The 27,822-nt window shown below is 42.8% G+C and overlaps 1 protein-coding gene across 19 annotated transcripts in view; it reads right to left on the bottom strand.

Annotated features, from left to right (window-relative positions):
- Positions 1–27,822, bottom strand: part of LOC143289164 (muscleblind-like protein 1) — a 262,220-nt gene that overhangs the window by 14,301 nt on the left and 220,097 nt on the right. For 7 of the 19 annotated variants that reach the window (XM_076598069.1, XM_076598071.1, XM_076598068.1 and 4 more), the window contains 6 exons: positions 24,894–24,977; positions 21,718–21,897; positions 17,499–17,753; positions 11,951–12,113; positions 10,080–10,127; positions 2,924–3,008 (listed from right to left, as the gene is read on the bottom strand). In XM_076598069.1, the coding sequence (XP_076454184.1) occupies positions 2,974–3,008; positions 10,080–10,127; positions 11,951–12,113; positions 17,499–17,753; positions 21,718–21,897; positions 24,894–24,977 (765 nt within the window). In that variant the 3' untranslated portion in view covers positions 2,924–2,973. Of the gene's footprint in view, positions 1–2,923; positions 3,009–10,079; positions 10,128–11,950; positions 12,114–13,182; positions 13,252–17,498; positions 17,754–19,551; positions 19,624–21,717; positions 21,898–24,893; positions 24,978–27,822 lie in introns of all 19 variants that reach the window. The other 12 variants (XM_076598073.1, XM_076598080.1, XM_076598076.1 and 9 more) reach the window with 7 other exon arrangements.

Here is a 27,822-nt window from a genome sequence, read left to right as displayed (position 1 = left end):
TCTGTTCATTGAGGATGATGATATCAGAAGTTAACCCTTTCACTACAGTGCTGACATTCAGCACACATCATTAATGCATGGTTCCTGGTGTTGTCCTGGAGTAAACAGTTCGTCCAAATACCACACACCGTCTTTCGTTCAGAGCAATACTCTTGCTAGCAAGAATTAACTCCCTTGATCTTGTGAGGGAGATGGTTAAGTGTGACACTGAGTGATGGGGCAAAGTGTTCTGTGACCGCTTTTTCTGGGCATGTGTTGAAAACAAATCAACTAAAGTGTGTTACCATCAAGTGTATAACAAAGTTGCATTATATAAAAATTATCATTTTCTGAAAGGCTAGCATAATATCAAAAAACCCTATTCAACAAAGAAACACTTTCAAAATTACTATTTTTTCCTTTTTTCCAAATGTAGTTTAGAAATGCAGCTTGGTGATAAAGATTTGTTTTCATGCTATTATTTTCAATGGTCTGGGAGACAACGACTATACCTCACTAATTACACTTTTTATCTGGAAAAATTTCTCCGCATATACAAGAGTGAAATGTGTCATGGTGAAAGGATTATAATTTCTTCAGAAATGCAGCATGACCAATATTGTCGCTGGAGCCCCTTGCAGGGGAGGGGGCGTCCACTATGGACACAGAATTACCCTGCCGTGCTCCCCCTGCGTGTCGTAAGAGGCGACTGAAAGAATTCCCTTTCCTGTCCTTTATTCTTTGTTTCGGTCTCCCTCTCCTCTGTCTGTCCACTCCTCCTATCACATAAAATCCTTCATTTCTTTTTACACTGTTACAATATTCTTAATCTGGTTTGAGTTTAACGTGGACTGAGGGAACAATAAGTGACTGGTTCTTTTAACATTGTCTTCATAAACTTTCAACATTGAGAGAGAGAGAGAAAAAAAAAAGTCGCTTGAAAAGAAAACAGTCACATCAAACATTTCATTCTTTCTGTGTTTTTCTATGAAAAAGTTCAAAGAAGAAACTTTTCCCTTTGCTATATTTGCTGAACATGCAGATTTTAAAACCAATGCATTTTGATTCTACAAACAGAGAGGTCAGGGGAGAGAGAGAGAGAGAGAGAGAGAGAGAGAGAGCATGCATGTGTAACTACAATCACCTTTGAAAAGTTCACTGAGGAAACTTTTCACTTTGTTATATTTGCTGAATAAGCATTTGGATTTCAACTTTCATGTCTTTCGGCTCCACAGACAAGAGAGAGGGGGAGAGAGAGAGGAGACAGAGAGACAGAGAGAGGGACAGACAGACAGACAGACATAAACAAGAACACATCCATGCATACAAGCACACTCCCCACCACCACCCTCATCGTCATGTACACACCCATGCTGGACACCCAAGTCCAGCAACAGCCATGTCCACCTCATTCACATTGAATTGGACAAAAAACAACAACAACAACAAAAACATCAAGGTGATACAAGAGACAGAGACAGAGGGAGAAAGGGGAGATAGAGAGACAAGAGACAGAGGGAGAAAGGAGAGATAGACAAGAGACAGAGCGAGAAAGGGGAGATAGAGAGACAAGAGACAGAGGGAGAAAGGGGAGAGAGATAGACAAGAGACAGAGGGAGAAAGGGGAGAGAGATAGACAAGAGACAGAGGGAGAAAGGGGAGATAGAGAGACAAGAGACAGAGGGAGAAAGGGGAGATAGAGAGACAAGAGACAGAGGGAGAAAGGGGAGATAGAGAGACAAGAGACAGAGGGAGAAAGGGGAGAGAGAGACAAGAGACAGAGGGAGAAAGGGGAGATAGAGACAAGAGACAGAGGGAGAAAGGGGAGAGAGATAGACAAGAGACAGAGGGAGAAAGGGGAGAGAGAGACAAGAGACAGAGGGAGAAAGGGGAGAGAGATAGACAAGAGACAGAGGGAGAAAGGGGAGAGAGAGACAAGAGACAGAGCGAGAAACGGGAGAGAGATAGACAAGAGACAGAGGGAGAAAGGGGAGATAGAGACAAGAGACAGAGCGAGAAACGGGAGAGAGATAGACAAGAGACAGAGGGAGAAAGGGGAGATAGAGACAAGAGACAGAGGGGAGAGAGAGAGACAAGAGACAGAGGGAGAAAGGGGAGATAGACAAGAGACAGAGGGAGAAAGGGGAGATAGACAAGAGACAGAGGGAGAAAGGGGAGATAGACAAGAGACAGAGGGAGAAAGGGGAGATAGAGAGAGACAAGAGACAGAGGGAGAAAGGGGAGATAGAGAGAGACAAGAGACAGAGGGAGAAAGGGGAGATAGAGAGGCAAGACAGAGAGAGAAAGGGGAGACAGAGAGAGACAAGAGACAGAGGGAGAAAGGGGAGAGAGATAGACAAGAGACAGAGGAAGAAAGGGGAGATAGACAAGAGACAGAGGAAGAGAGGGGAGATAGACAAGAGACAGAGGGGAGATAGAGAGAGACAAGAGACAGAGGGAGAAAGGGGAGATAGACAAGAGACAGAGGAAGAAAGGGGAGATAGAGAGAGACAAGAGACAGAGGGAGAAAGGGGAGACAGAGAGAGAGACAACAGACACAGGCAGAGAAAGAAAGGGGAGATAAAGACAGAGGAAGAAAGGGGAGATAGACAAGTGACAGAGGGAGAAAGGGGAGATAGAGACAAGAGACAGAGAGAGAAAGGGGAGACAGAGAGAGACAAGAGACAGAGAGAGAAAGGGGAGACAGAGAGAGACAAGAGACAGAGGGAGAAAGGAGAGATAGAGAGAGAGAGAGAGAGAGAGACAAGAGACAGAGAGAGAAAGGGGAGACAGAGAGAGACAAGAGACAGAGGGAGAAAGGAGAGATAGAGAGAGAGAGAGACACAAGAGATAGAGGCAGAGGGAGAAAGCGGAGACGAAGCAAGAGAGAGGGGGGTGGAGAGGGGAGTCAAGGTGAAGGTGGGGAAGAGAGGAGGTGACTCACCTTCAAGGACATGTACCAAAGGGCATTTGGGGTGATCACATTTGCCCACCCTAAAATCGGGGCACCGCGGGAGGGTGTCCAGTAACTGCCAGGGACAGAAACAACGCACAACACGTGTCAGCAACTACACACTCTGCTGCGCCTTACAGTTACATACACACACACCCACCCTTGATCCCCCAACAAAGCAAGTACACACACACACACACCAGAACAAAACTGCTTGCTCACAGCCACACAATCATTTATATATATGGAAAAAAAAAAAAAAAAGATATATATATATATATATATATATATATATATATATATATATATATCACATCTAACAATACATAAAGAAGAAAGTTCAATAAAAATGAAGACTAGTTCAACGTGACAAAAAAAAAATTTTGAATATAGTCTCTCATTGGAAATAAACAATACTAATGAGTACATGTATTTATATATTACACGCACATATATATATATACATATTATAGCACATAAACTGAACTACAAAAGAGTGAAAGAAAACAAGTGACGGTGAATAACCATTATGTCTGTTGGGGGAAAAAACACACACACAAAAAAAAAACATATATAAGGATGGAGGGGGTAGGGTGGAAGAGGAGAGCACAAATATTAAATATGAAATAACAGAGAGAGAGAGAGAGAGAGAGAGAGAGAGAGAGAGAGAGAGCAGGGTTTTGTTTTTTTGTTGTTTTTTTTTTAATTGGTGAGGGAGGGGCTGAAGGGGAAAGAAAGACAAAAAGATCCACTGTTCTTATTGGCCACATAAAGTAGAACAACACTCATTAAAGTGATGAAAAAATAAAAATCAAATCAAATCAAGTTAATGAAGGCTGAACTGAAGCAACATAACGTAACGGCAACGTAAAAACCCGTCTGAAGCGTCACATTACAAACTACACACCAGAACAGGAAACCAGGTAGCACACACAACACACAGGAGCCAGTACCATGTGTCCCCCCGTTTTGAGGAACGTACTACACAACAACAAAGATTAAAGAGAGAGCAATAACTCAGAGAGAGAAATAGAAAGAACACGGTCTTGGGATGCAATCCCCAATCCCTACCAGCCTTCCCCCCCAAAAAAACGGAAGGGCAATTTTTTTTTTTTTTTTTTTTTTTTTAAAGTATAAAAAAGTCAAAAAAAGAGAAAAAAAAAGTTGGGAGATCTCAAACAGAGAAACTTGCATGCCAACTCAGAGACTCTATAAAAGACAGAATGCTTTTCATTTTTCAAGAAGATTTCATTCAGAAAGAGAACTCAAGCTGTGCAAAAAGAAAATGGTGGCCGTTCATCAGCACAGGCAGAGAAGAATGTCAAAGATCCATGCAAGAACAGTTGGGTGCAGTGTGGCCATTTTTGACAGGCTGTAACATGATCATCCATTGCAACAGAGCATTACTGTCAATCACCAACGTACAGGGCATGCATCAGGTCCCTAAATGTAACACAGGAATCAATATCCTTTTCTGTTGTAGATGTTCTGGTATCTGATAGTTATGCTTCAACAACCTTATCTATCGTAGACGGGAAGGTGCCTAAATGTAATACAGGCATAGACATCATTCTATATCTGAACAGTCCATGTCCGACAACACTTAACAAACTTAAATTTGCCCGATGCACTTTCAGTTTTGGCAATGGAAGAAAGGCAGATTATTGCTATCCTAAAGCTGAGAAAATATGGACCAAGACTATGTATGAGCTTGAACTGCACAGACCTCTCTCTCGAATTTCTCTTGTTGGAGAGAACATATTCTGTATTCTCCCTTCCCACATCTCACCTGATCAGACCCCAGACACACTACTGACAGGTCACAACAGACAGTCTATCACCCACAGACATGTGAAAGAAGACACCTTCAAGAAGACACCACACAGCAGACTGGTTAAAACTAAATCTAACAATGAGTAATCATGGTAAATTATAAACATCTTATGTGTACTGCTAACAAGTTAATATAAGCATCCACACAGAAATAAACTTGGATATATGGAGAAAAAAAAAAGGGTACAACAAGAACCAAATAATTTGTACATTAAAAAGCCAAACATAAAACAGCATTATAATCATTCAAATAAAAAAGGTGAACATAAAAGTGACAACAGCAGTTAAGTCCTAGCCGTTTTGCAGAAACTGAAACCCCCCAAATCAAGCATTAGAAAGCTGCACTTACATCAGGTCAGGGCAGGTTTTGTTAGGAATGTCAAGCTCCAACAAGCTGTGTTGGCAACAACAACAAAAGACAACAAAAAAAGAAAAGGAAAAAATACTTTGCGTTATAAAATGAAAAGTGATCTAGAAGAGCTAGCGTGCTGTAGGATGCAAAGTGGACATCTCTACCGATGGTGGGGTGTATGGACCGTGAGGACACAGTGCCTCAAGGTTACGCCTGGAATACCTTTTTTTATCCACATCAGTCGGCTCTTCCCCCCGCACTGAGAGAGAGGTGTCAACAGAGAACCATGACATCAGCCACAACACTTCAGTACACTCTTTTGTGGGGAATACATTGCTCTGGTGCAAGTAACCATCCTGTTTTCACTTTACATTTTGGGTTCAACATGTGGGGATGGCAATTTTGACTTAAAAAAAAAAGAAAAAAAAAAAAAGGAAAAAGTCCCTGTTATTTGAATTGTGAACTCTTCAGTCTGGAAGCTTATGAACCTTTCGTCTTTTTTCTTCAGTCTGGAACTTTTCAGTCAAGTGATTGAAACTGCAAACTGGCAGCGAACAGATGACCTAACTCTGAATACCCCATGCCTCCCTCTTGAAGCTGTTGTCCTGTTTCTGCTTACATCTTGAGAGAAAAAAAGACTAACAAACAGTTTTAAAAGTATACTGGTATTTCTAAGTTACCAGCAGCGCTCCACAGAAACTCTTGATAGACTGACTACTTTGACTTATCCTCTTTCATGTCTGAAAGGCATAAAATACTGAAAAGACAATCAATTCGTATTATCCATGCACCCCCCTTCTTTATCCCCTGATATTTCTTTCCTGTCTTAATGACAAACATGACACCCACTCCATGGTAAACACAAAGCCCCATACCCTCCCACTTCCTTGAAAGCGAGCACCAGGTCTTTGCCTAGCCTACTTCATTCCCCTGATTTCTCCAACTGCTCACACCCAAAACATGCCAAAAACAATCAACCGTTTCTCAGTATTCATGCATTTCTAGTTTTTTACTTTCCATATTTTTTTTTTCCAGTCAAGGATACACACTCCAAACAGATACAGCTCCTCCCTCCCCCAAACCCTCCTTTTTCAAACTGGGTTCTCATCTAAAGCCTGGCCTAATTCATTCCCCTATATATCTCACAACCTTTCACACCCGTAAACCAAACTACTTTGTCAAACTGTTCACACCCTTACAAAAAAAACAAAAACAAACAAAAAAAACAAACGACGAAGGCAAATAATACCTGTTTGTGACTGTCAAAGTACTGAACGCTATAGGCATTAGAGGGGATTTTGCGGGCTACAGCGGCAGCCACACTGCCCCCAGAAGCTGAAGCAGCAGCAGCGGCAGTCGGCGTCAGACTGCTGACCAGGGCCGGGGCGGCTCCCACCCCGGGTGGCTGAGCCCCTGCCACCAACAGCGGGGTGGTGTCTGGCACGGGGTCAGGTCAGGTGGAGGAGGAGAGGCATCACAGCGGTGGCGGCAGGTGGGGATTTTTTTTGTGTGTGCACAGAGTGAGGTGAAAAGTGCGGCCAAGCGCGCAACATGCAGAGAGCAGAGGAGCGGTCAAGCACACAGGTTGGTGGCAACAGCAAGGAAGTGGTGGTAGTAGTAGTAGTAGTAGTTTATGTCACAGCAGTGGTAGTAGAAGTGGTGGTGGTTGTCAACAGGAGACAACCCACAACACATGAAACCAAAAGAACCAAACAAAAAAGACACCATCCATCAGGTTAATAATAATAAATAATGAATCAGCAACATAAATACTCCGTGTTAAAAGCAAGTAACCAACCAAATGACAACCAGTTCCAACATGTCAATACATCCACACAGTCCAAAGCAAAGAGCAATACACAGTGTGTGGCCAGAGTGAGCTGCTGAAAGGCAGACAACACAACACAAACACACCTCCACATACATCTAGTTATGGCCAAGGAACAGTTAAAAGCAAATTAATGGAAAAAAGCTCCATAACAACTCAAAATGAAAACGGAAATGAAATATATGCCAAATATACATGTACTGAAGCACAAAAAATAACCACCTTATGTATAACATCTACAACAAAAAGAAAATGCAAACTGCTACAGATCGGAAAGATGAAGATGAGAACTCAGAATCAAGTCTACAGCAAGACAACAGACATGGAACCTCTACATAATTAATAATGAAATGACAAAACAAACAAAAGTATTAAAAGGCCAAGAACAGCTTTTCAAAGACTATTTTTCACTTGTTTTCATTACTGAGAGTGAGAGAGAGACAGAGGAGGAAGGTAGAGTAGGAGGAGGAGGAGTGTGAAGAAGGAAGAGGGCTGGTAGGAAGCAGACAGACAGACAGACAGAAACAATGTTTAGGGATGTGTTTTCTGCTGTGAAATCAACACAGGTCTCAGAACCCCTGTCCTCTCCCTGGAGTTTGCTGGACTGACAAATGGACATCCGTTCTGTTCACACTTTGCAAAGCATTCAGGCCACCTTTAATTCCTCACTTCTAAAATGGACTCAATCCTTACTTGTCGGGCTAAAAGACGTTTCAAATTAATCACAGGGCACACCCGCCCGGTTTATTTTATCATTTTTCTTTTTTAAATTTATTCTTTTCACACAGTAACTTCAGCTGGAGGGGTCTCTAAATTCATAGCAAAACAGACTAGACATGGGGTCCAATGAACAATCTGGCATTTAATCAAACTAATACCTTGATAAAAGTTCACTTTGCTCTGAGTATACAACACCTTGATAAAGGCTCACTTTGCTCTCTAAGTATACACCTTGATAAAAGTTAACTTCACTCTTTGAGTCAGTAACACGTTGATAAAGGTTCACTTTGCTTTCTGAGTATATAACGCCCTCAAAGGTTCATCCTGCTCTTTGAGAATATAACACCTTGATTTTTTTTTTTCATAGTCGGTCGTTTTTGACTATGACCATCAGAACAGCAGAGGAGGTAACTGCTGTCCCAACTATCTGGACTAGAATTTGATAGTGGAGAGTATCTTGCCTTACATCCCCACTCTTTGCCAAGAGGGTTTTAGGACAGTCGGCGCTGGGATGGTTCCCAAAGGCCAACTACCCCCAAGGTTGCAGCACTAAGAGCCAGTGCAATTCTGCCTCCTAGTTAAAGAGTCAGAGTTCTTCAAAAAAGACTAAGCTGTAGGTGATTTCCCACTGCATTGTAGAAACCATTGATAATACATCTCTCGCTCTGCTGTTGGCACAACTGTAAACTTATGTCAATCTGTGATATATGCTCATATGTACTGGCCAAACACCTTGATTTAGAGTTCACTTTGTTCACTGTATATACTAATTCAGCACCATATGGACAGTTGACACAGTAACAGCATAAAATGGGAATGCATACTGTGGTCTGTGTTATGGACTGAGCACATAAGGACGGCCGTCTTTTTCAATGTGTTGACGTGAACACAGATCTGATTTCAAGCAAATATACAGGATTGTACTCATACAGATCGGCACCAAATTTACCCAACCTCCGAATTTAAAAAAAAAAAAAAAAAAAAAAAAAAAAAAAAAAAAAAAGGGGGCCTCTGGATTAGGAATTCAAAGGAAAATAACAAAAAAAAAAAAACCCCCAAGGTTTTCTAGCCCAAAACTTAGGGCACATAAGGAATAATATAAGAGCAATAACAGAAATGAGTACATGCTCCAAAATAACCAAATAAATTTTCATTAAAAAAGAAAAAAGGAAATCCATTATGACAGAAAAGTTCCGTGAACTTGCAATGACAATTTCAACTCTCTTGTGGTCCCTAAAGCATTTTTGGATTGATCTCCATGAGTGTTTTGGGGTTAAATTATCACGTAGACAGCACAGCCCAGAAAACGGACGTAAACTTCATTAAAGGTGACCTGAATACTTACTGTGATGCAAATCAGCTAAAGCAACTGATGATATTCACCACTTGCTCAGAAAAAAAATGTTCCTTAGAATTAAACAATCAACAACAAAAACAAAACAAAACAAAAAAAAGAAAAAGATAAAAATGCTTCTGACATAAACAATTTCTGTTTGCAGACCACAGAAGGAATTTGTCAGTGTCAAAATCATCACTGTGGACAGGCCTACAAATCAAAATGGTTGCAGGAGGAGGAAGAGGGGAAGGAGGAGATAGTTACTTTTAAGTGGAGACTTTAAATTTCCCCCACACTGTCAGAGTCTGTGCGAATTCCTGCTTTTTGCCTTGTGGCTTCAGTGTGGGGAAACACTATTTTGTATTTATTGTACTGATGCTTGTGCTGCATTCAGCAAACTGTGAAACTGTTATTGCAAAATAGGCCAAGCTGTGAAACTTTTTTTATTGTAAAATAGGTCAAAATGTGTTACTGTTTTGGTTTTTTTTTGTTGTTGTTGTAAAATAGGCCAAAATGTGTAACTGTTGTTGTAAAATAGGCCGAACTGTGTAATTGTTTTTGTAGAAATAGGCCAAACTGTGTAACTGTTGTTGTAAAATGCAACATTTAACTGTTGATGTAAAACTGAACAAACTAATTGTTGTTGCAAGACTGAACAAACAGTGTAATTGCTGTTAACATGGCAAACTGTGTAACTGTTGTTGTAAAATAGGTGCTTTTAAAAATGTGAAAGGGTAAGTGCAGAAGAAAAAAATAGTAACATGGGGTAGACGTTTAAACAGATTTATAAATATTCATGTACATTTTTTGGATGTAAATTCATACTAGACATAGGGAAGGAATACGAACTGATTGGGTGGGGAAAATGCAGCATTCTTTCCAGTATGTGTGAGGTAAACTGAAAAAAGTTGTTTGGGGGAAGTATGAGTCAGATAAATAAAAACTCATTATCATAATTATCAGACTTCAAAATTACTGTTAGTACCAACATACATAAGCACTTGCACTGACAATGGTTAAGTGGTTTGTACTGCAAAAGATAGCATTGTTGTAGTTGTAATCTAAATGATGACAGTACCTTGTTGAAGATAGTTTGGGTAGGCTGCTGACATGACTTCTCCGCTATCTATAACAAACAAAAGGCACCGAGTCATAACACAAGGCCGATTCAATTGTTATACCAGCCTATGCTTTGCCCTTTCCCATTATTTTTTTACCCCCCGAAGACTGGAGCATTCATTCACCATCTTCTCTGCCAGTGAAACTCACCAGGCTTTTTCAAGGTCAGTCCCAACTCCCACCTCTCCGCAGAAAGGCTCTCTCTCTATGAGCTTGGCACTGTGTGCATTCCTTCTGAGGTTTACAAAACCATTTCTTCCTGTCTCCATCAGCATAATCCACACGCCCAACACATACAATGAAGTTTCAAACTCCAAGTGCCTGAATTTTTGCCCCACAAAACACACAGCTCTGAAAAAGAATGCACGCGCGCACACACACACACACAAAGAGCTCTATAAGGTATAAAAAAACAGACCTGCTAATGACAATCAGAGAAAACTAAAATATCATTTCAGTTGACACATATGTGCTGTACTTGTGTGTCAATGATGTCATTTGAGAACTGATCATGATGCAACTGACACACCACCAAAAACCATGGGACTGAGACACGACCGAAAACCATGTTGATGGTTTCTAGCTAATCAACAATAACAATGAAGGGACTGCACTCTGGGTGCTCCTTGACCAATAGCCTTCTTCCACTGAACAGTTGGTGCCTGTGATCTGGAGCTGGCCTGCAGTAAATTAAATCAGTTCTCTCTCTCTCTCTCTCACGTACACAGGGCTACAGCTGTCACACACAACAGCAAACAACAGGACCGCACACCACCCTCCCCACTACCATGGCTGGCACAACATACAGTTTCAAGCATTTCCCCATCTTTTGTGTTTTTTTTCCTTTTGGCAATGACACACAGAAACAACACAGAAAACTGGTGACATCCTGGCTGGATTCCAAGGCACAGCCTGCCCCCTGTCCATAAATAATATTATGCTGTTACTCATGAACACCCTGTAGTCATAAATAACAACAGTCTCCAGGTAACAAAGTGCTCACACATTCACAATAAACCACAGCTTTGTACAGCATGAACAGGAACCCTTTTGTCTCAAATTCTAGGCATCTTTTCTGCATTTTTCTGTATAGCAGTTACATACAGGTACATTAAAAAGGAACACTGGTGTCAATGAACACATTCATATAACTTTCTACCTGGTCTCTGGCTTCCCTGTGTCCAACCAACCCAATCCATTTTTCCTTTTAAAAAATTACATAACTGGCATACCCAATTTTGTAAGCCATGAAAAATAATTTGCGTCAATTCAGGGGAATGCAAATGGTTAATATCAAAGCAAAGTTAGGGCTGTCAGCCTTTTACCCAACAGCAGACTGTATCATTAGAATAGCAATGTGTGTGGGGGGGTGGAGGGGATGGGGAGGAATTGTGGCATGGGGGGGTGGGGAAGAGAAAGTGAATTCCACTTAAGGTGAGAACAAACACATTCAGTCAAAGTCAACTTCTACTCATGACCTTGACGGATGAATCCATTCCTCTGATTACAAATTCTAAGAATGATACTAGCAACCATGATTTTAAAAACATTCCCCCCACCATTTTCTCCAACTGTATTCAAACAAGGTACACCCAATACATTCCCCAAAGAAAATACCCCCCATCCAACCCCCAATGAAAACAGTGCCAGTTTGGTGAAGGGTGGTAGGAGGGGAAGAAATGGAAATACAAAACAAGAGCAGTGGTTGAGAGAAAGACAACAGCAGGGGCATCACTGGACACTATGCCAGGAGGGGGACGGGGACGGGGACGGGGATGGGAACAGGGACTGGGATGGGGGTGGGGGCGAGGGGAGGCCCCCCAGACTCACATGTGACAGCAGGGATGTAGGGCTGTTGCTGTAGTTGCATGAGCGTGGCTGCTTGGTGATAGGCTGCAGGCAGGGTGGGCTGATACACCGGGATGCCACTCTTGCCCAGGTTACTGCTCTCCACCGCCACCCGCTTATACGGGGGTACTAGGCCCAGCTGAGGCTAGAGGGCGAGAGCAAGGGGCAGAAACAATGGGCGGTTAGAGGCTGTGCACCCTGGACACCTCTGGCAGTCATGTACATAAAACAACACATCGCTTGCACTTCTAAACAAAGCATCTCTCTGCATTTATTTCTTCACAGTCATCATTACAAATCCATAAGCCCCCAGCAGAGACAGCGGAAACAAAGAAGAAATAACATGCTTTTATTAATCTTGGACTTATGCGGGAAAGGAAACAAACCCAACACATTTTCCCCCAATATCTTTTTGGCCTACCAATGCATACTTTCTTTACTTAAAAAACCCCAAGAATTTATAAAGACAGTGTTAATATCAAAGCCCAAAAATTAATTATTACAATCAAGATAGAAACGTTTGTTACAAGACTTTGGCCACAGAAGTAGAAAATAACAGAAAAATTAGGATTTAAGATACAAATGATATAATATCAATAGTAAAGAAAACTATGCAAATATATATATATATATATACATATATCAACTACAACATTTCATATACTTTGTAAACAGAAAGATATAAATCATTATTCTGATCACATTGCAGAATCACATGACAAGCATAGCATGGTGGAAACACGTCTAACAAATTTTGGTAACACCACCAAGGGGGGAATAGACTTTGGTGCTGGTCAATGAATACTGCACTGCACTGAGAGCCACCAAGAACAGGCACTTCTCCACAAAGCGAACTTTCATGCATCAAGGCTTGTGAAACATCAGGCCGTGGAATGGGGGTGGGGGTGGGGGGGAAGAGAGAGAGCGGTAAGAGACCCCCCCAAAACAAAAAACAAACCAAAAAAAAAAAACCCCAAAGAAAAAAAAAAAGTAAGAAAAGACTTTTTACCAGAAAAAAAATATAGAGACGAGAAGGATTCTGTCAAAAAAACATAAACGAAATCTACAAAGCAAGATAATAAAAAAAAAAAAGAAGAAAAAAAAAAAAGAAGAGTAACTATGATATCTCGTCATGTGACTGTGCAACTCATCGTTTAATTTAAACAAAAGCAATTCTACAGCTACATGCAAAGCATCATGGGAAAAAGAAGTACCAGAACGAGTTCATCTGCAGGGTCGCGAGGTCGTTTCTTGCTCGCGGTCAAGACCTCAACCATTGGCGGCTAATTAGTATGCACAGCGCATGATGGCATTGGCCAATGAAATGTCAGCAGCATGGCGGGTTGCGGCACAGACAACAGCAAGCGGCAAGGCATGACGGGGGGTGATGAAAAAAAAAAAGAAAAAAAAAAAGAAGGCACCATCGATAAAGTTTTGTCATCATGCAAATATAACTGTTTGTGGTTAAAATCCTTCACAAAAAAGCAATATGTTGAAGAGACATCATGCTGTGATGGTTGTAAAACTCAGTGCTGAAAATAGCCACAGACTGGTCATGTTTCCTCCCCCACACACACACAAGACAGACGGACAGACAGACAGAAGCAACAAAGAAAATCAACAGAAATAAAGCATAGGCTCTATAGAAACTAAACGGCACATAATGTCCAGGGCAAGTTTTTTTTTTCTTTCCGTTTTAAATATTAGGGGAGCAAGGAAAATGGTCTTATAGAAAATCTGTTATTAAATACTGAGGAAGAAAAAAAAAAAAATGCACAGAAAAAGATTTCGAGATTTCAAAGACTAAAAAAAGAAACATCAGAAGCAAAGCGGAGTTCTACCTATAAAGTCCCTGTTGCTTTTCTGGACAAAAAAAAAAAAAAAAAAAAAAGGTAGACAAGCATTACGGAAAACTTCAGAAGTAGTGACTGATGATAAAATGCTCCAGATTCAACCAGGAGGCTTTCTTTGTTTTTTTTTCCCCTGCTCATCAAATGTTCGTTTTGGTCAAGGCCAAAATAGATTTGTTTCCTCTGTGCTGTACTGGCGTCGGGTGAAAACTTTCCAAGCATTTTAACTTGCGAGACAGGACTAAAGTGTTCCTCTTGGCAAGACAGTATGACAAGTGTGTACTGGAAGCAACTTTTCCAGGCCTGGAGAATCAATCAATCAATCAATCAACAGAGAGTGGAGGAGAAGAGTCTTCGGGTGACACAGGATGCTGGAGGGACCAAATAAGCTCTGGATTAAAAAAAAAAAAAAAAAAAAATATTCACGAAAAGGATGGTTTTGCTAAAAACGTTACCCCCATGTAAAGAAGAGGGGGTGGGAAAAAAAAGTCTGTTTTTACAATGGGGTGGGAGAGACTATCATGTCCTTTTTATGAAAAAACAAAAACAAAAAAACTTTGTAGCAAAGAGAAGAAAAAAAACAACAACCGGAAACTAAACCAAAATGAGTACTGGCAATATGAAACAAAACGAAAACCAATATAAACGCATGCCATTTCCGCTCCAAAAGAAAAAAAAAAGCCCTGGGAAGCTCCAAAGGAGGAACCTGGAGGGGGAAGGAGTGGTAGGAGGAGGAGGTAAGCCCTCACCGCCCCACCCCCCCATCCCCCCCGAGTTTGACACGGACTCCATCCATCATCACTGTCCCTGTGTGTGTGGAGCGCTCCTCACCAAAAACACTAACTGGGCAGAGAGACCAGGGTAGCTGACAAGACCTCCACTGTCACTATGAAACTACCCACTATGTCTCCAGTCCGTGTAAACTACCCACACCTACCACACCCCCAGCCAAGGTGGGCAGGGGGCGACAAAGGCCCCAAGCAGACCACTGGCCCAGTCCGTCTGTCTGTCTGTGCGGGTGCGTGTGTGCTTGTGCTCTGGCAGTTGTGTGGCCTTCAATGATCTGCAGGGAAGTGAGGAGAATGAGGGGGGTAGGGGTGTCCCCGGCCTGTCTGGTCTTCTCCCACCTCCTCCCTTTCTTCCAACCTTTGGGCACACCCATGTCCCCCACCCCTCCCCCAACAAGCCCCCATCCGAGCAGTCCAAATACTTCATATAACAATTTTCCCAACCTCATTGACTAGTCCCCCCACGCCACCCCCACCAAAAGATAAAAAAAAAGAAAAGAAAAAGAAAACTCACCAGAATTCGAATGGGACTGGACTCATGTTCACCTTCCCCCCACTATCCCTTTTTTTTTTTTTGGGGGGGGGGGGGTGGGGTGGGGGGGGTGCGGGGGGGGGGGTTCAAGGAGAAAGTAAAAAAGGTGTTACAGAATCTCACTTGTTCCATCAGTTTTTCAAACTCTTTCAGCGACCCTTTCACTTTCTGTTTGAGGCTCAAGATAGGTGTGTGGTGGGGGGTGGGGGTTGTCTTGAACTCCAGAAAGACGGTGGATGGATGGACACAATATACGGTGATTCAGCCACATCTCATCATTCTGAAAGCTCGTCAGTTTTCAGTAGTCACATTCACTTGGCACACATGCTTCGTGTAAATGTTTTCACCACAGAAGAACAAAAGAAAAAGCTGCTGGTAAAGGGAACACAGAGGGGGAGGCTCGGACAAAGCAAAAAAAAAAAAGAAAAGAAAGAAAGAAAAAAAAAAAAGAGAAGGCACTGTTAAACCTTGGCTACAACAGACAGCTGGCGAGTTCAGTGGTCAGAGAGCACTAGAACAAGTCACCAGTGTGGACTCCACTACAGCCTGGGTGGACTCTGGACAGCAGCTCTCAACTAAAACAGCAAGCAGGTAAGTACAAGGAGAACTGAACACAAAGCGCCAAAACAAGAAAGGGGTGGGGGTGGAACAGAAAAGTTTCAGGCATGGTGGGTTCAGACCAGGCCCATCACCGGGGCCTGCTAGAAGGCAGCACCCACGTCATGGCCAGAAATCTGAGGGACGGCGGGTGGCAAAAAGAACAGCGGAAGGTGGGGGTGAGGGGCATGGGGTGGGGTGGGGTGTGGGGGCGTTGCATGCTGCCCCAAAGTACTGTCTGCACCAAAAGCACAAAGCCAGCCAGCCATCCATCCCGTGCAAGCCGAGCATCCATGCCAGGTCCGGACACCCCAAAAGTGCCAGCGCCAAGATGCTTCACAGTGTTAATGTTAGACCATTAGTTCACAAAGAATAGCAACAAGCCAATGTCAGCATGCATGTGGTCCCATGATGGAACTGACTGAACAAGTTGGGCTGAGCAAAGAAACCAGCAAGAAAAAAAAAAAAAAACAAAAAAAAAAAAAAATTAAAAAAAAAACTGAAAGAAGGGTGAGAGAAGGAGAGGGAGGAGGGAAATGGATGAGTGGACAATATGGAGCACTTGAAAGAGGTATTTAATTAAAGATAATTCTAGGCAAACAAAAGAGTTAAAATCTTCAATTCTTTTTTTTTTTCCCCCCGCCACAAACTCCCTCTCCCATCAAAGTGAAGATTTAGTCTAACATTAAGTTCTCTATGATGTTTGTTTGCACTCAATCTCTCTCCCCACCTCACCCCAGCCCCCTTTCCTAAAAAAAAATTCAGGTGACAAAGCACTCCATGTCTGCAAAAAGAACAATCAAAGTAACTGATCAAATAGCCTGTACGGCTAACGTCCCAACCAGCACTGGCGACAATAACGGCCAGGAGACACGACTTGCACTGCATCCCCCTCTCCACCATCACCCTCCTGCCCCCATCCCTTCAACCCCTGTCACTACCACGGAACCCTGCTTCTCTCTCTGCCTGCCTACCTGCTCTGTCCTCTCTCCTCGTAAAATGTATGTGAAGCAAAAGGAAGTCGATGAAGAAATGAGTGCAAGGGGAAACAGGAAATTCCTGCAGCATGCTGTCTGACAGCCTGACAGGAAAATCCTTCCACTGATTGGAAAACACTTGTTGATGCTCACTTCAGCTCCGTGACACTCACGTTACAGTTGCAGTTCAGATTTTTCCTCATATGATTATAAAGTGCTCACTGGCGTTCTGAACAGCTCTGGTCTTTTTCCTTGATTTTTTTTTCATTCATTTTTATTTAATGAAACAAATTCCAAGTAATCTGACATCCAATCCAATAGTTAAAGGTAATGGCAAGACTTTCCCTGATTACCACTGCACACATCTGACAGTGGAAGAGGATAAGAGAGAGAGGGGGGAAAGGGAAGGAGTAATGGGGGAAGGGGGATGGGGAGGGGGGCGGTGGAGTGGACAGGGTGAAGTCAGACCTGGGGATTGGTCTGACCTGGAGGTTAGGGGAGGGGGAAGGACCCTGGGAGGGAGGGAGAGGGGGACTGACACACACTGGAGAGGGTGGGGGAGTGTGAAGGCAACAAGCAGAGGTGGGTGGTGGAGGGTGGGGGGGGATGGCAGCAGCATGGTGAGAGAGAGACAAGAGACAGAGAGAGGGGCAAGGAATGAAGGATGGAATGGCAGGCAGAACAGTGTCAGGTGTTAAAAAACAGCCAAGGCAAAAAAAAAAAAAAAAAAAAAAAAAAAAAAAAGAAAAGAAAGCAGCATGGCAAGGACAAGGAAAGCGACCCTACCACGCCTTGGGCGGGGCCAGAGGCAGAGGATGGAGCGGCGTTAGCTCGTTGCTGAGCGGCCTTTATCTGAGACTGAAGGTGGGCCGGAGGGTGAAAATATCTACACGAATCCCGTGTACACTTGTTCTTTACATAATCCATACACACCGTCACCTGGTTGTCCCCACAGTCCACCGTTACATTTTCAGTCGGATGCGCGTAGCGACAGTCACTAGGCTGCCGCGAGCATGTACCTCTCTGAAACTCTCGACATACCTGTAACCACGGCACAAGAGAGCTCGATGACAATGCAAGACACCGTTCTGTCAACTACAACCGAACCTACTTTCAACACCAGACAGTCAAGTGGTCACGTCAAACCATCCAGCATTCTGTGTTTTGCGTTCAGGGTTGGACTTTTTTTCTCTCTCTCCCCACCCCACTTCAGGACACCCTAGAGGAGGGGCAAGACAGGGTAGGGAGACTGGGTGTGTGTAGGGGGCGGAACGGGGAGCAGGGGGTGAAATGGGTGGAATCCACAAAGCTGCTGACAACAGCACTGTGAAGACAGAGAGAGGGAGGGAGGGAGGGCAGTGAGTGCTGGACAGCTGGGCTGCTGAAAGGCTTCTGGTTGCGGTGAGGCAGAGAGTGAACGAACAAACGAACCCCTAGCTGTCAGAACTCGGGCCAACCATCTTCACTTTCGATCAGCCTCTCAGGACAAAGTCGTGCAGCCTGGTCCAGGAACTGCTCGACATGAACGCACAGAATCAAACGTCAGCCAGTTCTATGGGTTTCCAATGGTGATTTCAGATCTCTTTTGCTGATGTGAACAGTATTTCATTCTAAAATTATTGTAGATCTTTCTCTTCTATGTGAACAGAGGCTAAGAAAGGCTACTGCTGCTGACGGGAGCTGCATAAAAGGACATAAAGACCCCACCCCACTTAGCAACCTTCCTTTGAACAACAACAAAAAAATCACTAGATCTTTTTAACAGGGTGTACTAATATTTGAACTGTTGATTGAGAAGAAAACTGATGTGGCTGGGTTCTGTGGGAATGTAACACGGCAGTGGATAGGGGGGAATAATCATGCAAAACAGCTCTCCTTGGTTGGGCCCTGTTGCCATCTTCAGACTGACATAGGCACATGACAACCAGATAAACAAGAGCCAACAAAATGGAGGGAAAAAAAATGATACAGCTGTATTGAACTCAAAGGCAGAAGAAGTGTGCAACGCAAGGCCTACAATACAGGACAACCCCAAAGCTAGAGGACAGACAGAAAGAGAAGGCAAGAGTACAATACAAAATATATATATGTAAATATATATATATGCAGGTACCAAGTCAGTCTACACGGAAAACAATATGGAGCCAAGCTGGCGACGTCCGTGTCCAAATCAGCAGGCGTGCACAGGGGAAAGCACTCCATAGTCCCCAGAGCATCAAGCAATCACTACAAATCATTAGCCGTACAACAAAACCACAGGCAATCCACTGGACCCCAGAGAGGCGGCCATCACTAGGAGAGGACGGACACTGGGGGAGCATGGGGCAGTGGAACAAAAAAGGGGGACGTGGGGGTGGGGGTGGTGGGGTCACATGGGTGTGGGGGGTCAGCGCTTCAATAGGTGACACTTCCTCACAAGCTGCTCAAAGCACAGCTTGTGTGCACTTTGACAGGACAAAAGTAGGCAAAGGAAGACAAGGTAAGTCGTAGAGCTACAAGGTGAATGAATAATAAATAAACCACATCAGATGAGGAAATATAGAAAGGAGAGGGGCAGGGGATTGGGGGGGTGGAGGAAAAAAGACAGCACACACACAAACTGAAGACAAAATCAGCAGAGCCATATTCAAGCAGCAAATGGTCTAGCGTCTGCCCAAAAACAAGGTGTCAGTCCAGAAGAACACTGAGTGTAAAAGAAGCGGACCACAGACTGGCAAAAACTGCGGAGGAGCCTGGCCTCAACAGCAGAGCTAAGACTTTGGGCCAAAGCCAGCATGACAGGCATCATCAGGAGGAAGAGAACGCTACCATGGTGACGTGTGTCGCCATGACCACTGACCTGTGAAGAGGCGGCAAGGAAGGTATCGGACAGAGGGGGTTCACACGCTGCCTCACCACACTCTGAAACCCGCTGTTTGAGCCACCGTGCCATGGAACACAAACAGCCCAACACACCAACATTATTCAAATTAAGCCAGCCACAGATTTTTTTCTTTCTTTTTTTTTTTTTTCAATCAAAAGAAGAAAGCTGACATGTTTGTGTAAAATTTGTGCGTAACTAGGATCGCGAACAATCAATTTTCTATCTTTTTTTTTTCTTGGTTGTATTGTACGGAAGTGAACCATAAGCTGATAAACTTGTCCCAAGCAAGATCATCACTGTGAGAATCGTTAGCCGCTACGATGTTTCCAAACCTTCAGCTTTACTTTATTTTCTTTTTTTGCTTTTCTTCTTCCAGATTATGTTAACTCTTTTTCACGCATGTGATCAGCTGCAGGTAATATAATAACCTTCAGCAACAACAACCCTCAAGCCAAGACAGAGAGAGACACTGAACAGTCTTTCCCACAGGAATGTTTTCGCTATGTCCACACACAAACACAAACACGTCAACAAACCACAGAAAAGCACACGAGTCTTAAAAGCATGACAGCATTACGGTAACTGGTAGATAGCCTGTGAGGGTATGTGTGAGTGTGTGTGTGTGTCTGTGAGTGAATGTCTGTGTGCCCGCACGATGTACAGAAGTGACAGACAAGAGAACCTTAAATGTGAGCAACACTTTAAACCATGTATGTAAACTCCCAGAGCACCGGTCATCTGGAAAAAGGCAAACAGATCATTCAAAAATCAATCAACCAACACAACAATCCTCCACGTTTTTTTGGTTTTTTTTTCTTTTTAACTAAGGGGAGGAATGGACACAACTTCTGCAAGTGGCTGGTCAGAGAGGGAGAATGGAAAAGGTCCCCCTTTCCGCCTCAACTCACCAAAACACACATGACAACTCCCACACACACACACAAAATACTAATAAAATCATAATATTCCACATATAAATATCCATTCAATGGACTGACACAGCAAGGCAGCTAGCACCACATCACCATCCATACTCCAGGACAAAACATGACCTGGAATGTGACATAAACAGGGCTGACCACCAACAGACTGTGACAGTAATGTACAGGTGAGGGAGAGGGGGGAAACAAAGCCAGTATCATCTCTCTTCTCACTCCACTCCCCTCACTCACTTCCCGGAGACAAAGTATACACACACACACATACATACATACACAGAGTTCAGTTATACAGAGATCAAACAGCATTCAAAGAAAAAAAGCACTGCCAAGACATTACATTCTATCAATGCATACATGGCAAGACATTTTTCTTTCAGTACAAAAGATATACACACACACACACACACATACCACACAGACAAAACCATTCAGGACAAAGCATCCTGCCCACATCCACACAAACTACAGTCAGGAAAAAAGTGTACACAACACTCCTGGCCCACAGACTTTCATCCAGTAACACCATGTGAGTGACAAAACACAAAGTGACGCCCATACATGTCCACTAGAAAAGTAGAACAAGTAATTCAGTACAGACAGTAAGCACAGAAATTCTATTAACAAAAAAAAAAAAAAAAAAAAAAAAAGCTTTTGAAACAATTTCACTAAGTAATTGCAAAATATTAAGCATTTACATAACATTCAAATAGGTGTGTGTGTGAGAGAGAGAGAGAGAGAGACAGAGAGAGACAGAGAGAGCACTTTATCCTTTCAAATGTTTCACTATATCAGTATATAACCAACATTCTAGTCCATCAGTAACGCTGTTTACCGCTAAAAATAAAAACTGTAATCATTACTTTACTGAGCTTGTAAAGTGACAGAGAACTACCTCCCTCCTCCCTCGCTTTTGTTTCTTCCCTTCTCCCCACCCCACCCGACCTGAACAATTACGGCAGGTACCTCTGGTTCCCTGTCCTCCTCTTCAAGTCTTCTTTGTCTCCAGTCCTTAGAACATACATATCTAACGACTTCCCTATCTAGAACTAAATGCACAGCTAATCCTAGTATAGCGATGCAACACTGATGTGACACCAGCTGACAGGACATGGAACAGACCAGAGCACACAACTTCACCCCACCCTCCCTTTGAAGCATACACCACGTGCACATACACACACACACACACAGTCGTCCCTACCTCCAGACGGTCTGGCCGGGCAGGGGCTTTGGCTGGCATGGGGGTGGAGATGACACTGGGGACCTGGGGGGTGACGATGGTGCCGTCTGCAGCACCCCCCTGCACGGCCACGGCAGGGATTCCATAGGGGCTGAACTGGGGCACAGCTGTGGTGGGCACCGTGCTCAGGTAGTGCGGTGCCTGGAACCACGACCGCCAAACTTACTGCCCGCCCGTTAAACCAAGCTTCACCCTCCCTCAGTCACCCCCTCACCTCCATCTCTCTTCTTTTCCCCTGTACCTGAATGGGAACCTCTTTGTGTGTGTGTGTGTGTGTGTGTGTGTGAACTGAAACACCTGGTCCTCATGACCCAAGGTCTCCTCCTCTCTTATCCATAAACACAGTGCACATCAGAAGCCATGTTATCAGGGGGGAAAGTACAGACGGGGGCTTAAAGAGAACAGAGGAAAATGATATCTGTGGCATGAGCCAATATAAATGGTACATCTGAGGAATGCTGAAAATCATGTGGTGAACAATGAAAACACTTGTTAAGATGATCCCAATGAACTTGAGATATATGCAGAGGCAGATGCAGACTCGTGATATCCTTAGGGGTCATTCAAGCTCTTCCATTTGTGGGCTCCAGATTAGTTACATGATAGAAGGCCTATCTGTGAACACAAATGCCATATGGAAAGATGCCACTTACATATTTGACAAGTAATACTGTTCAGAGACACATAAAACCAGTATCTGTTACATGGGACAGTTTCAAGCATGAGGGCAAGGTCACTCAGCTGTAGGTTAAGAACCAAGGTGTATCATTCAACCTGGCACTGACCAACTGGCTATGGCATCAGTCTTCACCACAATGTGCCCCTAAAGTATGTTTCCGATTAAGCACTGAAAACTGTGAATACATGAGTCTACACAGGTGCACATGCATGGATATAAAAGTGAACAAAAAAAACAAAACAAAAAAACTGCAAATGATTCTGCAATGTCCTGGCTAAATAGACTCAGATGCAGCAGAGCAGTTCACGAAAGGAAGGGATCACTGGCAACATATCCACACCAACCATTCCAAGTTTTGAAACTTCTGAAGAACCGTACAGAATGAAATGGAGTTACATCTGTCTTGAAAACAATGTGAGCTGTGACAGAGCAGTATAGAAGTCTGTGCAAGCAGGGAGACGTGGTGACTCAAGAACAAGTGTTGCCTGACGGATACACTGGGTGCTGTACAGAGACGAGTCTTCGGATCTACACACCGTTACCTCTAGCCATGACTGACAAATGTGACAGCCTTTCAAGTGAACCACCCTTCACCCTAATATGTCCATGATCTTATCTTCGTACAATACCATAAGCATCTAATCTCCCGAGTAAAAAAACAATAACTATTATACTTCCTCAGTTAAATGACAACTATTTCATCTCCTGACTTAATGATAACTGCTTTATCTCCTTGAGTCAAAGTCCGATTCTGGTCCACTGTCATATCACAACACATTTTGTGGGAAATAAAAGGACCATGGTAACTTGACAGAATTTTTTTTCCCCTCCCCCATTTAATCAGTATACAACAGAACAAATGTTAAGAAACTGGTGATATCATTCATACATTTTGGAACGGTATGATGCAAAATGTGATTCATAAATACCCTTTTTTTTGTCTCCAGTAAACAGACATTTCTATTTTAAAGGCAAGCTGAGTTTACAGACCACTTGAGCCTCTTTTTTCTTTATCTTTCCAATACAGTTACAAAATACAGTAAACAATTTTCTGACTGCTTAATGACTGCGCCTTTTCAACTTCCTACATTCTATTTGTGTGTCATTCCCCTAACATCACTTTTACTGAACCTGGCATGGTGCATTAGACAAGAACTGTCAATTCTTTCATACCTTTCCACTTCACGAAGGCAAATGATTTCACTTTTATTCCTTGATTGAAAACAGCTAAAAAAAAACTTCCAAGATGTGGTTCACAGATATAATGAACTATTACTCATTCACCACAAGATTCTGATTTTTTTTTTTTTTTTTTTTTTAAAGTCTGTTTACATCATTACACTCCTTTCTCCAAACAAGCTTGCTTCCTGACTTTCTATCGACAGACAGCAACATTTTGTTTATGCTCATAATAGGAATTTGCACACTCCACAAAGACAGGAATCCAGTGAGATATACTCTGATATTCTAAAACACAAAGAAGTGCAATCCAAACACTAAGGAAACAAAATAAACTGGAAAAAAAAAAATCAGTGTCCTAGATGAGAAAGGCGGCATCCTCAAAGAAAGATTGGGAATGGGGAAGGAAAGGTGAACAGGAGTCTTGTGGGCAGGTGGAAAGGAACAGGCCTGCAAACGCTGCAAGTCATCATGCAAATGCTGTGTGGCGTTTCATGCACAGAGGACAGGGGCCAGAGTTACATGCTGGCCACACGCAACACACCAAGCACCCTGGTCAGGGGGAGCAACCAGGACAGCAGCAACAACACCTGTCTCCACACTACCTTCACTAGGTGTGTGTGTGTGTGTGTGTGTAGCTGTGTGTGTGTGTGTGTGTGTGCTGTGTTGTGTAAAATGTGCTGTGTGTGTGAATGAATGAGCATGGGTGTGACTGTGCACGCATATGCTTGTGGATGTTTTTGTGGGTCTTCGCACATGCATGTGCTTGCCTATTCATGTTTGTACACCTGTGTGTGCACATGTGTATGTGCATGTGTGTGTGTGTGCAACATTTGTGAGTGAGCCCAGGCAGTACATGTGCATGCATGCACTGTTGTATACCTGTCTACAGAGGCAGCTAAAATGAGCACAAAGCAAGCCAGGCAAAGGATATTCAAGAAAATAAATAAATAAATTAGCATTTTAATCTTCTTGAAAGAAGCAGCAGTCTAGCTGGTAGTACTTAATGTAAATAAAGGTGATAATCACCACACACAACTTTGTGTAACATCCAAGAAAACAAATAAATAAGAAGAAAAAAACACATTCAGAAACAATAATACATTCCTTTCTTTTTTTTCCAGCACAAAAGAGTCAAAGAGAAAGGGTAGACAAAAGAGACAGACCAAGAGGCAAGGAGGAGGAAGAAAAACAGAAGAGGCAGAGGTTAAGCCAAAGAACAGAAGAGTCGGAGATGATACACAGGGGGAAGAAATGATCAAAAAAAGCAGTGACGAACTCGGGCAGTAAGGGCGGACGGTGCGAAGCTTACAAAAGAAGCGGGGTGGCTGACAGCAGGACGGCTCTGGGGTGTAGCAGCAGCCTAAAAATAGAAACGCCACATATGGTCATACCATCCTCACACAGTCACAAAAATTACACTTTCTGCAGAAAATCATATCACATAAAGCATGCTTTTTTTTTTTTTTCCTAATTACATTTTACAATAAATTATACAAATGATAAAATGAATGAAGAGAGAGGGTGATCCTTGGAGTGAAAAACTGAAATGATGTTTCACCCACAGGGAAATTTCTCCAGGAAGAGACGAGTGTGGATGTACGACTTGTAAATCAAACATCCACAACCATTAAAAGCTCTCTTACCTGAACAACAAAAAAGTCCCCGGTGCATAAAACAAACTTTTCACTCCTAGTCCCTCCTCACAGCTTGTGTTTTCCCCATTTACATATCTTTTTTTTTTCTTTGTGATCTTTTCTTCCAATGATAAGCCATACCAACATCTTCCACTCATCCATCCATCAATTAATATGATCTATCAAATTAATTAACCAGTCTACACACAGGATAGTTTTGATTGTTTTAAGAAAACAACAAAAGTTAAAACAAAAACACCAAAAAATAACCCTGTCTTTCATATAATACACATACCTTTAATGCTTTCTTCAGCCATGCAGATATTAAGCACATGCATCCACGCATGCATGCACGCACGCGCATATACACGCGCGTGCGTGCACAGACACACACAAATGAATCCAAATTATCTTCCCCTTTGCAAAGATATGAACTGAGGGCAAGCGAAAAACAATATGGTGTGCAGGATGAGTTTATGAAGCTTACAGTGAATACATGTGAAGTAAAATGCATATGACAACAATCTTATGATGCTTGCTCAGCAAAACACAACACCAGAAAACCATAAACAATCATACGAACAGAATGCAGAACAGAAGCAACTCAACATTCTATATTCAATGGTCAGACAACTCAAACATTCTGGGTTAAATGATCAATCAACTCAAAAAACATTCTGGGTTAAATGGTCAACCAACTTCAAAAACATTCTGGATTGAATGGTCAGTCACTAATTAAAAAAAAAGAAAAAAGAAAAAAAAAAGCTGATCTAAATGGTTAGTCAACTCAAAAGCATTCTGGGTTAAATGGTCAGTCAACTGAAAAACATTCTGGATTAAATGGTCAACCTGCTCACTCAAGCAGCACAAGCTAATTGAGACACCTCCAAACAGACAAACACAACATGAACCACCCCTTTATTCCAGCAACAAGCATCACAACTCAAGGAAGCCGCATGCAATCATTACAGCAATACACCACCCAGAAGTACAACAAAACAAAAGATCACAGGGAGAAAAATCATCAAAGCTGTACCAAAACACCAACATCATTCTGCTTAAAACACTAACTCGGGTCCCAAACACAACTAAAGGCTTTCTACATAATCACGAACTATCTTGCTGGTTGTAATTAATTTATACAGTATACATGTGTGTCCTCAGCTTGGCTGATAAATAAATGGATTTCTTGTCATTCAAGTGGCTATCATTTTGAGTGCTAAGGGGTTTTATGCAAAAACTGCATTGGTCCCCTACTTGATAATTTTATTTGCTTTCTCTTCCATGTCCCACGCTACAGAACAGAGAGAGAGAGGAAGAAAGGAAAAAAAAGAAAAGGGGGGTGGGGGAGTGAGACAGAGGGAGAGAGAGAGAGAGAGAGAGAGAGAGAGAGAGAGAGAGAGAGAGAGAGAGAGGGATATGTTACTTGTTGGGGCAAAGAACAGCCTTGTAAAGTGTTAAAATCGTTTTTACTGAGTGTCCATCATCAAGGTTTCCTTTCTTGTCACCTTTTTTCAGTGAAAGTCAGTATGTACGGAGCAGACCGTGCCTCATGTCAACATTGGAGAAATGTGCATCTCTCTCACCTCCTTTATCTCCACTGGTCTCTTAGCTTTCCCCAACTAGGGAATATAAAAGAATGTTTTACAGATACAGCTGAGAGAGATAGATGAGTACTGTTTCTTCTCTCTTTGGAACACAACAGTTCATGTAAAGATTCCTCAGTGATAAAAAAGGAAAGCTTCAGATGTTTAAGAGACCTATGGAGTTCGCACAAACTGTAACTTTCTAAGTGATCTTCATCAACGGCCAAGGTCAAAAGCATGGAACAAGGTCTGTTTATCACCAGCTTATCACTGACTTCAGCAAAGCACACTACAGACTTTGGAACTTCAAAATCTGCTGACAATTTAACAACCTTTTCCACTCCTGAAATTCCCTTCCTCCCAGCCACCACAAATCTGAAAACAGCTAACCCCAACTCCAATCAAGCGAGATCTTCAGCACAATCAAAGCAAAGCTCTTGTGACAGGGTGCTGACTGTCAACAATCATGATGACTCGACTGCTGGTGCTTGCAAGTATCAACCATCGTGGCAAACACGGCCATTCCACTACAGTTATGGGGGCTTTGCAAATCCAATCAGATGGATGCTCAAACTTTTATAAAATACACCCGTTTTCTTTCTGAAGAATGAGAGGGTTATGGTCCTGGCCACAAAAGACAGAGGGAATGAATCCTGCTCAGTCTGGCTGCCCTAGTTCCCCTGCCGTCAGCTCTGTTCCAGTCTTTTCAGCTGTCCAGAGCTCTGTTCCAGTCCTTTCACCTGTCCACAACTGACCCCAGAAGATTTCAACCAGAGCGAGCAATGACTCATTTCCACCCCATGTCTCGGGGTCCCTGCCATTGGTCCAGAAACAAGATCTGATCATGGGGGTGCTGCACTGAATATATCACCAACATTATCCATATCTGGTGGTTGTGGGATAGGGCCAGTGTTTTAGCAAAGCTCCTCCCTGTCAACTTGGTGATGATGTCTGCCCACTTATTTTGCCGTCTTCCACATTTCCC

This window comes from Babylonia areolata, chromosome 13 (assembly GCF_041734735.1).
Source record: "Babylonia areolata isolate BAREFJ2019XMU chromosome 13, ASM4173473v1, whole genome shotgun sequence".
NCBI classification, from domain to species: domain Eukaryota; kingdom Metazoa; phylum Mollusca; class Gastropoda; order Neogastropoda; family Buccinidae; genus Babylonia; species Babylonia areolata.
Note: the sequence above shows the minus strand (reverse complement) of the source record. Positions and strands in the feature narration are given on the sequence as shown.